Below are 14,814 nucleotides of genomic sequence, written 5' to 3' on the forward strand. Positions count from 1 at the left end.
CATCAGTCTAACAATATGGGTCGCAAGAATCAATCAGTCCCGGTCACATACATCCGAGGAGGGACAAGCAAGGCTCTCTTCTTCCACGAGCATCATGTCCCTCCCCCGGGAATTGCTCGAGACCGCTTTCTGAAACGCGTCATGGGAACACCGGATCCTCTGCAGATTGACGGTATGGGTGGAAGCCACATCGTCACCTCCAAGATCGCTTTGATCCGCCCGTCAGAACGTCCAGATGCGGATGTTGACTATACTTTTGCACAAGTCAGCATTAATGATGACTTTGTTGGATACTCTGGCAATTGCGGCAATATCTCTGCAGGTGTAGGACCTTTTGCCATCGATGAGGACCTTGTCAAGGAGAAGAGGCCTGGCGTAAGCATGGACCCCAAGATCAAGACACAGGAGGTTAGGATCTTCAACACTGGAACGAACAAACTCCTCATCTCTCATGTACCAATCGACCCAGCGACGGGAAATTCTCTCGAACCTGGTGATGCCTCGATCGATGGCTGCCCTGGTACTGGTGCCCCTATTCTCATGGACTATTCTAATGTAAGTCGTGATTCGCATGATCGGTGGAGCTTGCGTGGCTCAAAGATTCTAGGTTGTGGGAGGGGCTTTGAACAAAGGCGCAATTCCTACCAACTCCGTCATTGACACTGCCATCGTCAATGGCGTCGAAATTGAATTCAGCATTTGTGATGTTGGTAATATCTTGGTATTTGCGCCAGCACAAGCTCTAGGAATTCAAGGCAACGAACGTCCAGGAGATCTAGACAAGGATGCCGCACTTATTGCCAGAGTCAAAGAACTACGTGGAAAGGCCGCCGTCATAGCTGGCATGTGCAAGGATTGGGAGCTCGTCGATGAACAATCGCCGATGCTGCCGATGGTCACTCTCGTGTCGCCATCAACAGATCCTGAGTTCCACCTCCAGTCAAGATTGTTTCTGGATAACAAATGCCATACCTCCATGGCTGGCACTGGTTCCATCTGCACAGCTGCCTGTAGTCGAATTCCAGGCACCATTGTCCACAGACTCATGTCTGAAGCTGGCCTGCAAGAAACAACTCTCAAGATTCAACATCCCTCCGGCAGCATACCTGTCGTGGTGATCTCGAAGCCTTTAAAGGAAGGCAAAGTCCCCGACTTTGAAACACTTTCCTTTGTCAGGACTGCTCGAAGGATCTTTGATGGCAACATTTACATCCCAGACAACGTTAAGGACTGCTTCCCAGCCGTAAATGGCGTCAACGGACACACCAATGGCGTGTCAGCCTCAGAGGTGGGAGAAAATCCCATTACAACGAAGGGTCTCGCTAAATTCGTGTCAGGATTAGAGTATGCGGACCTGACTGTTGAAGTCCAAGACAAGCTTCGTCTCCTTTTGTTGGATTACATTGGAGTTACTTCTGCGGCAACAATATTCTCAGAGTCTTCCGATTCTTTAACCAAGGCTATCAAAGCCCTCAACGCTGGATATGATGGCAAGGGTAATCAGGCTTCGGTTATTAAGAACGGTCCATCATGGTCTGCGCCACTGGCAGCGATGCTCAATGGCGCGCTTTCCCACAGTCTGGATTTCGACGACACTCACGCAGGAGGAGCATTGCACCCTGGCGTCAGTGTCGTCTCCGCTGCCCTTGCGGAGGCCGAAACCAATACCAACGCTTCACCACAAGACTTGTTGACTGCATTAGCGGCCGGCTATGAAGTCACCTGTAGACTCGGCGTGGCATTGGGAAATGGAGGATACGTCCTCGGGTTCCATAACACCAGCACAGCTGGCATTTTCGGGGCCGTGGCGGCCATCGCAAGATTAAGACACGCCGACGTCGAGACAGTTGAAAACGCGTTTGGACTCGCCTTGTCCAAGGCTGCAGGTTCGATGCAATACCTCGCCAACGGCAGCTGGAACAAACGCCTCCACCCTGGATTTGCCGCCCACGATGCCTTCGCCTGCGTGACACTGGCCGAAAGCGGCGTTGTCGGCGCTGCAGAGCCCATCGAGGGTAGATACGGGCTGTTAAACCTGTACAGCTCGACTGGGGCGACAAAATCTTCTTCTTCTACTTCTTCTTCTCCTAGCCCCAGCCTGAGTCTTCCATTTTTGAAACACTGGGAGTTTCTATCAACGGCTGTCAAGCCCTACGCCAGCTGTCGAATGACACACGGTCCAATTGAACTTGCAGCACAACTAGCACAGCTACAGCAGACACATGGAAAACCGCAGAGCATCAAGATCTCCTTGTCCCAAACATGTTATCGTATTGTGGGCGAGCCTACCGATAACAAACTCCGGCCACAAAACGTCGTCGACGCTCAGTTCAGCGTCTACTACCAGACCGCAGTCGCCTGGCTTCATGGGAATAGTGGTTTAGGCTGGAAAATCTACGACTATATCGGTGACTCTGCTGTTCATGACATCATTGATGCTATGGAAGTCCTCAGCGTGGATTCGCACGTTGGACTTGAGAGCAGCCTCGAGGTCGTTTTCTCGGACGGATATACGTCACAATTGCATCTCAGGAGTCCGACTGGAGAGCCGGATAATCCCAGTACCTGGGACAATACTCGAGTCAAGTTCATGGCTTTGGCCACGGGGGTCTATGGCGAGGCCCAGGCAAACAAGATTTGTGAAGCGGTGAAGGATGTTCAAAATGTCGGCGTGCGTAGATTGATGAAACTTGTAAGATGAGTTACGAATTCTGAAGTGGCAGATGTGACTACTTCGACGAATGTCAGATGACATGGCTATGATTTGATAAGAAACAGAATATGTCAACATGATCCCCTTGAAAATGCTCGATAAGGTCTTTGTCTGGAAGCCTTCAAGGCCATAACCTCTCTGTGACATATCCTGAAAAGAACGATTCTGATGTGCAGGCATGTTTCACTCTTCCTTCGAGGAACAGCTATGTCTGCGCATGAGGAGAAGAAAGTTGCTTCGATTATGACACTACTGTAGTCCGTTTAAATTCATGTAAACATAGTAAAACCAAAAAACCTCATCTGTAGGACCTTAGGCAGTCTACCATTCTAGCTTCACCTGGCCGCCGTTATTTTCCAGCCCTGCAGCAAGAGAGGAGATACTCTTCTGCTGTTGTGCCGCTCCGTCGTCTTTCGCTGTCAACACCTCCCAAAGCCCCTTCCCCCATTTCGCAAAAGCCTTTTCAGCGCCACCAATATCAATCAGACGTCGTTGCATGAGACTCAATTGAAAAGGGAAAGACTCAGTCTTTGTATCTTCGCCGTCGACTTCGACTGTCACCACCAATGAATCCAGATCGACGGTAATCTGTTTTCCATGGCCAACCAGCTCCCAAAACCTAGGGTCTTGCATTTCAAAACCCAACAGACCTAAGTTAGGCTGGTTGCGACCGTAAATGAAGGCAAAGCTGCGTGCAATAACACATTGGACGCCCACGCCCTGCAACGCCGTCACGGCATTCTCGCGACTGCTGCCACAGCCAAAAGCCTCTCCTGCAACGACAACTTTATAGCCTTCTTCACGTACTTTTCGTCGGAAATCTGGGTGGGTGTGGTAGAGGCAGTATTCGCCGAGTTCTTCGGGTGTGATTCCAGGTTTGATCAGTGCTTCTGAGGGTGCAAGTGCGTCGGTGTCGATGAAGTCTCCTAACATGTATACCTTGCCGGTTATCAGGGATGACGATTCTGGCTTAGGTGATTGTGACGTCTCTTGGGATTGATCCTGTGATGTGCCGTTTGTTGAGATAGCTGGGCTTGTTTCTTGTCTGTTGACACCAGTGGCTTGAGTACCCTCTTTTAGTGGTTGAGCCTCCGTGTTCTGAGATGTCGGCATCGCCACTATTGCTCCTGGTTCAACATAGGTCGGATGGGATTCTGGGGTGGTACCACTAGAGGGAGAATTTTTAGCCGCTTGCTTGTAGCTCAGGATATCCTCCATTCGTTTCATGTCAATTGAGTCCAGTAGTGATAAAGGATTGGTGATTTGCATATCGAAAGAGCTGGCTGCCACAGTCACAGCGGATGAGATATTGCCAAAGGCACCTACAGAATAAAGTCAGTCATATCTGTTCGGGCCCATGAAGATACAAGAGACTTACCTGGCCCCATTCGATTCTCAAAGTTGCGGTTTTGGCTCGACAACCACGTCTCTCCTTGATCTGCCTTGTCGGCAGCCATGCCTACACAATAACTGCAGCCGGGAGCACCAATCTCAAAACCTGCCTGTTCATAGATGTCCGCCAGGCCTGTTTCTCGTAGATGATGGAGAATAGGCCTGGACCCAGGGGTGACTCTTCTCTTGCCTTCCTTAACAGGCCTGAATCCTCGCTTGAGTCCTTCTTCCAGAACCAAGGCTGCTAAAACGAGATCCTCTTCTGCCGTGGTACACGCGCCGATAAAGCAGCCTTGAAGCTTTGTGCCTGCCATTTTGCTCACCGGAACGACATCATCAGGCTTAGGATAACGAGCAACGAACGACTCGACCTTGGCGAGATCGATTGTATGGGTTGCTGCGTACTCGGCGTCTTCGTCTGGTCGGAAGTAGACGGCGTCGGACTTGTACTTGCGCAGCTTCCGTGACTCGATGTATGATTTTGTGACGTGGTCGGGTACGAAGACTCCAGAAACACCGCCGAATTCCTACAAAAACAGTCAATACTCCGCCATGTAACAGTGCTGGCATAGTACGTACCGTAGTCATATTTGCAATTGCAAACCTCGCATCGCATGATAGATGCTTTACCCCTGGCCCTGTATACTCCACGATCCGGTCTGAAGCTACAGTATTTCGCTTGAGTTCTTTGAGAATGTAGAGAATGACATCTTTGCCGCCGATCCCGGGTTTTGGTTGGTTGATGAATCGGATGTTGACGGTCTCTGGGATCCTGAACCAAGTCTCACCAGTGACCAGAGGCAGCAGGACATCTGCAACACCGAGACCGATGGCCAGAGCGCTGACAGACCCAGCAGAACAAGTGTGCGAATCTGAGCCAATGACCAGCATCCCTGGTTGTGCTCTCTCTCGACAAAATTCTGTGTGCATGATGGTGTACTACGTAGTCAAGCATAGTGTTAGCAATAGATGACCCATGGTGTTTATTGGCATGGCCACTTACGTTCATGCCTTGGTTCTCAGTCATCATGAAATCGCGCTTCGCCCGCTCACTAGACTTGATCAAGGGCTTGATCTTGGGATGATTCATGATTCGGGGATCGACCACATGATCTCCCGCAAGCCAGAATCGATCGTTGCGAAAAATTCCTGGCTTCCCTAATTTGTCATACCATTGTTCCATCCCCTATAGTGGTGTTTAGTTAGAAATGGTTTGTTCGGAGATGTCAAAATTGTCACTTACTCCCCAAGAAAGTTCTGAAGCAAGTACCCAGTCGACGTCTACCCGGATGATGTCCCCTGGCTTGACGTATCCAGTACGTGCAACATCATGGGCAGCAAAGATCTTTTCGCTTAGCGTCATGCCCCGGCGCCCTGTGGGACGTTCTGATAGTGGAAGGACGGGAGCCTTAGCCCGGTCGGCTGAGTTCAATGCCTCTAGATGCGCTGACAAGAGGAAAGTCACCTCGGCCTCCTCCTCTGGTGTCAGTGCGTGGTTGGGATCCAGGCCTAAGCCTCCAAAATCCGTTGGACGAATGGCTGCTTCATAGCAGTCTCGAAGGGTGTCAGCCTCACGCTGGAATGATCCCGTGGAAGATAGGATAGACGAAACCACTTCAAGTTGTTTGACAGCATTTTCTGTGCTGTGGCTTGAGTCTTCTGCGGATGTGCTATTGCTGGGACTCTGATCATTGTGTGCTCCGTTGGGAGTACCATTCAGACCGTTGACGTGCACCGAGTTAGCAATCGAGATGCCCCGCGCAGTGCCTAGGGTTCTAAGTATCTTCTGTGTCCATGGGGTCAGCAACCCTCCCAAGTTGTCTAGGACAGCGGTCTCGTCGCTTGTTTTCGCAATCATTCTTTCAGCTTTGTTGCATCAGATGTATATATGCCGAGGAACAAGACTGGAGGTATATGAAAGCGAACGAAAGATATACAGTCACCCCGGACATAATGATCGCCATGACGCCAATAAAGGCTTCAAATGAAACTGTCCACCCGAGATCACTAGGCGATTAAGATGGCCAATCCTAGCATGTTGGTTTCCAACAGGCAAGGAATGCGTCTCCTCCTCAGGACGTTCCCCGGGCCGTATTAGAGTCGGGCCGTAATTGGTTAGAGGCTTCGCACCGAGATGCGGACAAGTCAGTCATCCAATCATCAAGCGCAACTGGAATCCTCGAAATCTAAGCATTGAACCCTGGGGTAGAGCCGATTGACATTAAGTTGACTTTACGAGTGTAGTCTCTATTTAATGATGTTCATGTCAAAAGCATCATTCTGAAATTCCAACTTTCTCATCTGTTGACAATTGACCTTATTATACCATATACATCGCTAAAAAGCAAAAATGGCTCCTCCAGAGAAACGGACTTCAGCAGTGACTCGCTTGCGTAGTCTTCTCGCAGATAAGAACAAGATAGTAACGTGCCCGGGGGTCTACGATGGCTTTACGGCACGTATAGTTCTTTCATCTGGACACTTTGATGCCCTCTACATGACCGGTGCAGGAACCGTCATGTCACGACTCGGCATGCCTGATTTGGGGATCGCCACACTGAATGAGATGAGCAGCCAAGCGTCCATGATCGCAGGGCTCGATCGACAAGTTCCCCTCATCGCTGATGCCGACACTGGGTATGGAGGTCCTTTAATGGTCCGACGCACCATCGAATCGTACGTCACTGGCGGCGTCGCTGCGCTGCACATCGAAGATCAAGTTCTCAACAAACGATGTGGGCACCTTACCAACAAGGAACTGGTGGACGAGGAAACGTTCCTGTCTAGAATTCGTGCAGCGGCCATGGCAAGACAAGAATTGCAACGAGACATCGTCATCATTGCCAGGACCGACGCACTGGCTAATTTAGGATATGATGTCGCAGTTCAGCGGTTGAGAAACGCCTTGAAGGCCGGTGCTGATGTCGCTTTCCTCGAGGGGGTTGAAACCAAACAGCAGATGCGACAAGTCTGTCGTGATCTTTACCCGGCTCCCGTTCTGCTCAACATGGTGGAAGCGGGAGTGACTCCAGCAGTCACTGTTGCTGAAGCACAAGAATTGGGCTTCCGCATGATCATATTCCCAGGCTTCGCCCTGGGCCCTGTGTACAAGGCGGTCAAAGATGCAGCGAAGCAGCTCGCCGCGAATGGAACTGTCTCATCCAACAATCAGTTCAAGGAGGGACCCAAGGAATTATTCAAGGTGTGTGGGTTGATGGAATGCGTCTCTTTCGACAAGACCGCTGGCGGGAAATCATTCCAACATGCACTGTAGGAGGAGGCAGCATTCCGATGAGATGGGGTGGTCCACAATACTATATCTCATTGATGCTCATCGTGCGCCAGGATTGGCGTGTTGGTCTCCCAAGTTGGTCGGCCACATGTTGAACTCGGAAGTACTGAGGGAAGGGAACCCGAGATCCCAGATCCAATTCTGATCGACTGGTTGCATGCTCTCCAGGGACGCAAGGACTTGTCCAGTTTCCAGAGAGTCCAACGGAAACGTGGACTGGTCAGGCTCTGCGATCCACTGGTCGGGCTGGAGTGGGCTGGTGAGATTGTGGTGGAGATTGGGAGAAGCGGCGGGTGTTTCCAAGGCATTCCCATTCCCGGCTGTATCTTTCGGTGCCTGAGGCTTGGACTGAGGTGCTGGGATGTGCACGATCGTCCGTACCAGTGGAGGTGCTCCGTTGTCGGGCTGGCCCCCGAAACGATCCCGCCACAACCATAAAGAGTCAGACGCGACACTGAAGAAGGATCGAGACTTGTGTGTTAGTGTTGGGTGCTTCTGTTGCTCTTGGAGAAAAGAGCGATGCACTACCCAAAGCTGAGTCAAGATTTTGTTGGCTCTGCCAAACAAGTCATTATCTTCAATAGAACCTTGGCGGGCAAGTAGCAAGAATGCGTTGAAAGCACGCCTGCCCTCTGGAATGTTGATGAAGGACGAGTAGCTCGAGTGGATGACTTTCATGATCAAAATCGCAGCAATCATTGACACAGTCCTAACCGCGCCAAATGCGCATCTGATGAAATCGTTGATGCTATCGCCAGCTTTGATACGAAGGATTAGCTCGATCGCCGTATCATATGCCTTGATAACTCCCAACCTCCGTTCTGTCGAATCCGTGTCGTTGAAGAGATAGTAGGCTTGAAGTTGGAGGCGAGCTGAGAGAAGTACGACTTGAACGTGGACTGGAGAAATACGTTAGTTCGGAGTCGACGGTCCAAGTACACTGGAAGCTTACAGGAAAGTTGTCTCCCCAAAGACATTTCTAGGCTTTTCAGCTCATCTTCTAGGACCCTCAAAAGGTGAGTACAATTCAGGTTGAAAGTTCGTTCAGGTCTATTGTAGTTGGAATCGTTCAAGGTACGATGTACCTTACAACAGAAGTGTTGAATCATCAAAACATGATGAAGATCCCTCGGTAGGCCATATGGGTTTTCGGCTAGGCTGGCCCGATCGATAGTGCCGTCTGATGGGAAGTACGAATCCTGTCCGGTCGAAGTCGTCGCGCTATTAGGTTTTTTCGTTAGTATGAGACCAGGGATTTCGCTTTATGATTGAGGAAAGTTTCTCACTTTTCGGCGGCGATATAACATCCTGCCCATACTTTAACTGCCTCCTTGAGCTCCTGTTCTCCTAACTTAAATTTTGTGCGTGAGTAGTCTTGTAAAATTTCCGGTTGATGTAGCCCGATGTGCACAGCTGCCGATTTGAGAATACCTGCTAAAATAAAGGTTGGGTCGGTGGACATTGAAGAAGTCGGGAACGGCCACATGCAGATAAGAGACATGGCTTGTAACGTGCGAAGTGAATGAGGCGGCATTCCAACGGTCTGCCAAAGTAGTCTGATCACACATGGGTTTAACGCAGCCTTCAAAGAGGGATCGTCTAGATCCTGACGAGAAGCAATTGCGATGATCGTCCAGAAAAGTAGGGGTCCTTGAACGAACACCAGATTTGGGGGTGGGATGGGTTCTAGGATCGGGAAGAGCGGATGGTAGGATCTGTGATAGCTAGCATAGACGTCAGTTTGTGTATCAACATTGATAAAAAATCGATTTACATGTCAAAGAGGTGATCGATCTGTTCAGGATCTAATGTGACATGATCCAAAGACTGACGTCGCGTTTCTTCTGGGACATATTCTGTATTCATTGGCGGCTGGGACGGCGTCTGGTAAGATGGATTTTGGTCAACGCTGCTATGTGTGCCAGTGACAGTGTTGGCACGACTCGAATTGATCGTTTGTAGGTCAGAATTTGACGGGCTTCTGTGACTGCCGGCCTGGCCATTGGAAAGGGGTGCGAAATCCGTGTTGCCAATTTCTGGTAGTTCAAGTTGAGGATGATGCTGGACAACAGGGATTGGAGCAGCTGAATTAGCAGATTGGAGCTCCTTGATCTGCTGTTGCACAAGATGATTGAGACGTCTGAAGATATGTCAGTCGCAATGCCTAGCTAAGTCGACTCCCAGCATACTCCTTCTTATTTAGTCGTTTGTATTCCAAATCCACCACGCATTCTCGCGCCTGCTTCTGGCATCGAATGCATGTTCTAGAGTTGGTATCTGATCTTAGGCAACGGAGCTGTGGATCAGGTTGTTAGTTGCGCACGTTGCGCGCGATGGCAAAAGATTTGCTAACCTTTGCTTGACGACACGCTGTACAAGCAATTCGTCTTCCTCCTTTTTGGCGTGATTCGACGGGTTCTGGACCTTCTGAATTGGACGCGTCATTAGACAGATTCATGTTGAATGAGGATGTTATGTGTCGTGGAGAAGTTGAGGGGTTCTGAAGTTGCAATGATTTGGGAGCCAGAACTTTCATCCTAGTGGCTTAGCGGAGGCATGACCCCAGATTCTCGGTCTGTCGATAGTCTACTAGCTTTGATGGTCGATATATGGTTGGCATGCGGAATGGTTAGATCCTAAGGTGTGGCACCACAATGGCCATGTGCATTGCAAATGGCCGATGGGAGAATGGATAAACGGCAAGTTTCTTTGGTGACGTTCATGGTTTCTATCTTGGCCCGCTTGGCATCCTTTCGAGTAGTGGTTATACTTTGGACATGGATGCCAAAGTAAACCAGGATGTAAAGGCCTTTTGCCCATTAGAGAGGGTTAGCTTCAGACGGAGTGAGAGCTTCTAATGGCACACACATTCCTCGCAAGTCTCCATGCTTATTAAGGTGATAACGGAACAAATCTGTCCTGCAAAGTTGTCTTACTTGAGGCTAAGACTCACGCCAGTCATTCGTCGACTTAACAGCGCCGTCTGGGCTATTGCGACAATCCAACGTAAGGGATGAGAGGCCTTATCGGAGCAACGGATACCTTCTAGGCCATCTGACAAAATCTCCCTCAGGTCATCTGTCTTTCTGGACAGCCACCTGAGCGATCTGACTGAGAAAGACGCCACGCAGAGTACTTCCAACCCCGCAAGAGCCCCGAGCACCCGACATTGCTGATTCGACCAATCACGCCCCCTCGGCCCATGCCGATTTGCGCTGCGAAACACGGAGCGACGAAGAAAGCCGCAGTCGACCCTTGATCAATGCCAACCACTCTGGGTATTTCTTGCTGTATATTGGCATGCTTGGAGCAGAGGCAGGGTAGCCTTTCAAAGCATACACCCTACAAAGCAGGCTGCGCTCTCCGGGGTCGTATGACTACAATCACGGGGGCTATAGTTCGACGTGCTGGTTTCTATTTGTGCAAGGTTATGCGGCACAGCATAACTTGATTCTGATCAACTCGAGCCCGTGTACATATATTGCAACTGATAATCAATCGAAACTTGACCTCGGAATTACCAAGTACTCGTAAAAGTCTTTCCCCATGGCTCCTCCCAGTGCAACAGAAACAATTGCTCAGTATGATACCAGCGTGGCTGGCAGTGTGAAGGTCAAAGGCGAGGCGAGCATTTCTGGTCGCCCTGGCTTTCGATATGGAGCGGTCCCACTTAAGGCTGCCCAGACACAAGCTCTGAACCAAGTGCGAATCCCCATCTTTGACGACCTCCAGGATGAGAGAGCATTCCGCAAGCTGCACCACGCAGCTGCTTTGCGCTGGCTCGGTGCTAACGGCTACAACAACGAGGGTGCTGGAGGGCATGTCACCGTTAGAGACCCGATTCTGACTGACCACTTTTGGATTAATCCTCATGCAAGGAGTTTCAGTCGCGTGACCCCTGAAGACTTGTGCCTGGTGAATGACGATGGAATTGTGGTTGGAGGGAATATGCATGCTATCAGTCCTGCAGGATATGCCATTCATGCTGCAGTCCATCGTGCAAGACCAGATGTACTGGCTGCTGTGCATTGCCATTCGATTCCCAGCAAGGCGTTTGCTTCATTCGGCAAGAAATTGGATATGATAAGTCAAGATGCTTGTCGGTAAGTACCAATATTCCATCCAAAACAACACTGTTTCTGATGATGATCTCAGATTCTACAATTGTCACTCTGTGTACGAAGGTTTCGGAGGTTCTGCTCTCGATCCCCAAGAAGGCATCAATATCGCCAAAGCACTTGGGCAGGGCAAAGCAGTAATTCTTCAAAACCATGGCATTCTAGCCGTTGGGAAGACTGTCGACGCTGCAGCCTTCAACTTTGGTGCTCTGGATCGCTGCATTGAGGCACAACTCTTGGCTGACTCCGCTGGCGTTGGCCGTGGATGGGAGCGAATCAAGGTTGGTCACGAGGAGGCCGAGTTTACACGTAACGTTTACAACGATGAGTTGGAGTATGTCACCTTCCAGCCGGCCTTTGAGGATGTTGTGGCCAACTCGAACGGCGAATTGACCTTGACTGTGGGCAATGAAAAGTATCCAGATGCTTCGCTGAATTCTTTTGGAAAGAGCTCAAAGGTCATTGGGGCCTTGAAATGAGAGGTCAGCCATTATGAATATTACTCGATTAGTTGCTTGATTCCCTGTGAAAAGAAACGCGATAGCAAGGTATTGAGTCATCTTCCAACTATAAAATTCAACCCCTCCTTCCTTGCTCCTCCAGTGCTGTACCATTCGCAGGAGATAGAGCGTAGACGGACACTTCAGCGGCATGATTCATCCGGCCCGGTATTCCCTGGTGATCATGGCACTCGGTGAGTAGTCACCGAAATGCGCATCAGCTCTAGTTGTCGTGTGGATCGGAGTCAGGTTAGTTGGTGCTCAACATGTCAAGCTTCATAGAACAGATGGACCAATTGCCAATTGCCTTAGACACTCTCGGTACTTTGGAGTCACACTTGTCATAGGAGCACTTGAAACTTTCACTCCTGTGCAAGCAAAATGAAAGCATTAATCTTTGGGGCAGGGTCTGTCGGTTGCGTTTATGGCTACATTCTTCACAATGCTGGGGTTGATTTGGCTGTTGTCTGTAGAAGCAACTTGGCGGCAGCACGGAACAGCGGCATTAGCATCGACAGCGAACTGTACGGACAAGTTCACTATCACCCAAAGACGACTGGATCCGTAAGTGAGGCAGCGAGCTTACATGGTCCTTTCGACTATATACTCATTTGCTGCAAGGCACTTCCAGGGGTTTGCGAGCAAATTCAGGAAGCCGTCGGAGAACGAACTGCTATAGTACTGGCTCAAAACGGAATTGATATCGAGCGGGAGTATGCTCAAAGGTATCCCGACAACGCCATCATCTCTGGTGTGGTATGGTTGGCGGCGACTCAGCTCTCGCCTGGAGTGATCAAAGCAGGCAAGGCGGAGAAGTTTGAAACCGGCACATATCCTGCATCTGCACCAAGAAGTCACAAGCGGCAGGCTGGACAACTATCAGCGCTCTGGAGCAGAGGATCACCTGGCGGCGGTGCACCTGTGTACGAGGATATACAACCACAACGCTGGCTCAAATTGACCGTCAATGCAACTTGGAATCCAATTGCAGCGCTCACTCGCTGTGACGGGGGTACCCTGTTCCTAATGGCGGAACAAGCATCTGCAACCGACATCCTGGTCCGAACAATGCATCAAGTCGGGGCTGTGGCTGCTTCCACCGGGTGCGCTGGCTTGGTGACAGACGCTCATGTCAAAAGGGTCATGCAATTTTACCATTCGCAGAGGGCTACACCCGAGTCTGGGAAAGAGTCTAGCATGTTGATGGATGTGAACGCGGGACGACCGTTGGAGGTTGAGGCAATCTTGGGAAACCTGTTGAGAATTGCACGGGAAACAAGGTCAACGTTCCAGATCTTGAGCTTCTGTACTTCCTTGTCCTTGCGCTTGATCACTCTAATGCTAAACGAAGATAAGCATGCCTTGAACTCTACAAGTGCAAGGGATAAAATGGCATCATGAATTGCGAAGAGACGTCTCAGCGTGTTCGTGCTCGATGGCTCTCCATTCAGTGCTTGTCTTTTGGAAATTTCTTTACTACTGAGCTAACTTTACAAAGGGTTGGTACTGCTGCTATATAAATATTCGCGCGTTAATTATGAGTGCTTCAAGTCGCTCAGAAGTCGACGATATTGATTGCCCGCTTCTCCTTTGACATCGAATCAAAGCCCCGGGACCTGGGGAAAGCAGAAGCCTCAAATAACATATCGGAAGTTGGGGTGGAAATCACCAAGCTCTTCAATAGACTTCTCCGCGTTCGGATCGACCTCTCCTCTTTCTGCAAGTTCTCTCTGCCTTCGATCACGAGCAGCGTTGGCCCTGGTGAGGATGAAGTATAGTGCGATGTTAGAAGCAACGCCCAGGGCGTACAGCCCCAAAGCGATGCCGTGGCCCAGGAAGAATCGCGGAGGATCCCGATATACTTGGGTCGCAATGATGCTGTAGCACTGTACGAATACCTGAGTACCCCACATTGAGGTCGCCCTCTTGGTATAGCCTCCGTGCATTGGCAATGTGAAGGATACCGCTGTCACGAGGGCTGGATATGCACCACCTGCCACAAAGCAGGAGCCTGCGACCAATGCGATTTTATTGGTAGTGCCGAGCAGCATCACAAAGCCCACACAAGAGATCAAAGAGCAACCCAACGTGGTCAGAATCTTTTGCTGAAGGCGGTCGGCCAACCAAGAGAAAAAGACCAACCCGACGAGTCCAAAGGCATATGGAATCATCGTCAGCAGCTGCGTGTGAACTCGTCCGTAGCCAAACTCTCTGATGAATGTGGGGAGGAAGACACTAAAAGCGCCGATGCCAATGCCGGCGGTTCCAATCATAAAGGAGCCCAGCCAGAACTTGATGTCCTTGAAGCACATCCAGATCTGATGCGGTTGAAAGCGAGCGTTATCAGCATTTTGACCTGTGACGCGCTCATGATTAGTTTGATAGACTCTCGCCAAGGGGCGCATTCCGAATGGACGGAGATCTCACTTCTTTTCTGTCGCTGTGTAAGAACACGACGTTCAGCCTCATCACGGAAGAGCCAGCTACCGTGTTTGGCAGTGTTTTCGGGGAGTCCAGGCAGGAGAAAAAGCACGACAAATCCGAATCCGACAGTGGCAACTCCTTCAATTATAAACAACCACTGCCACGACGCTATGCCGTGCGTTCCTTCTAGTCCTGAGCCGATACCATAGGCCAGCAGTCCGCTGATGGCACCGGCGACGGGAGTCATGAGATAGATTGCAGCTAACCCATGTAAGTCAAGGGATACCTTCCACTAAGAGGTTCGACTCACCAGTGCGTGTTGCCATCTCGTGGTGGCGATACCAGAGGGAGATATAAATGAAGGCATTGGTGATA

General features: G+C 50.2%; 3 protein-coding genes across 3 annotated transcripts; 2 read left to right on the forward strand and 1 right to left on the reverse strand.

The window, feature by feature from the left end:
• Nucleotides 1-15: 15 nt before the first annotated feature.
• On the forward strand, nucleotides 16-2,748 carry PV10_02877 (uncharacterized protein; the record flags this gene model as incomplete). Its single annotated transcript, XM_016367254.1, has 2 exons — nucleotides 16-555; nucleotides 608-2,748. The coding sequence occupies 2 exons, from the start codon at nucleotides 16-18 to the stop codon at nucleotides 2,699-2,701; spliced, it is 2,634 nt and encodes an 877-aa protein (XP_016226772.1). The 3' UTR covers nucleotides 2,702-2,748.
• A 4,688-nt stretch (nucleotides 2,749-7,436) lies between these two features.
• On the reverse strand, nucleotides 7,437-9,855 carry PV10_02878 (uncharacterized protein; the record flags this gene model as incomplete). Its single annotated transcript, XM_016367255.1, has 6 exons — nucleotides 7,437-8,296; nucleotides 8,350-8,618; nucleotides 8,684-9,121; nucleotides 9,172-9,537; nucleotides 9,587-9,693; nucleotides 9,751-9,855. 6 exons carry the CDS (start codon nucleotides 9,853-9,855, stop codon nucleotides 7,437-7,439), a joined length of 2,145 nt encoding a protein of 714 aa, XP_016226773.1.
• Nucleotides 9,856-12,396: 2,541 nt separating this feature from the next.
• PV10_02879 (uncharacterized protein) lies at nucleotides 12,397-13,403 on the forward strand (the record flags this gene model as incomplete). Its single annotated transcript, XM_016367256.1, has 2 exons — nucleotides 12,397-13,321; nucleotides 13,372-13,403. 2 exons carry the CDS (start codon nucleotides 12,397-12,399, stop codon nucleotides 13,401-13,403), a joined length of 957 nt encoding a protein of 318 aa, XP_016226774.1.
• Between the last annotated feature and the right edge of the window lie 1,411 nt (nucleotides 13,404-14,814).

Source organism: Exophiala mesophila, assembly GCF_000836275.1.
Source record: "Exophiala mesophila strain CBS 40295 unplaced genomic scaffold supercont1.2, whole genome shotgun sequence".
Classification (NCBI taxonomy): Eukaryota; Fungi; Ascomycota; class Eurotiomycetes; order Chaetothyriales; family Herpotrichiellaceae; genus Exophiala; species Exophiala mesophila.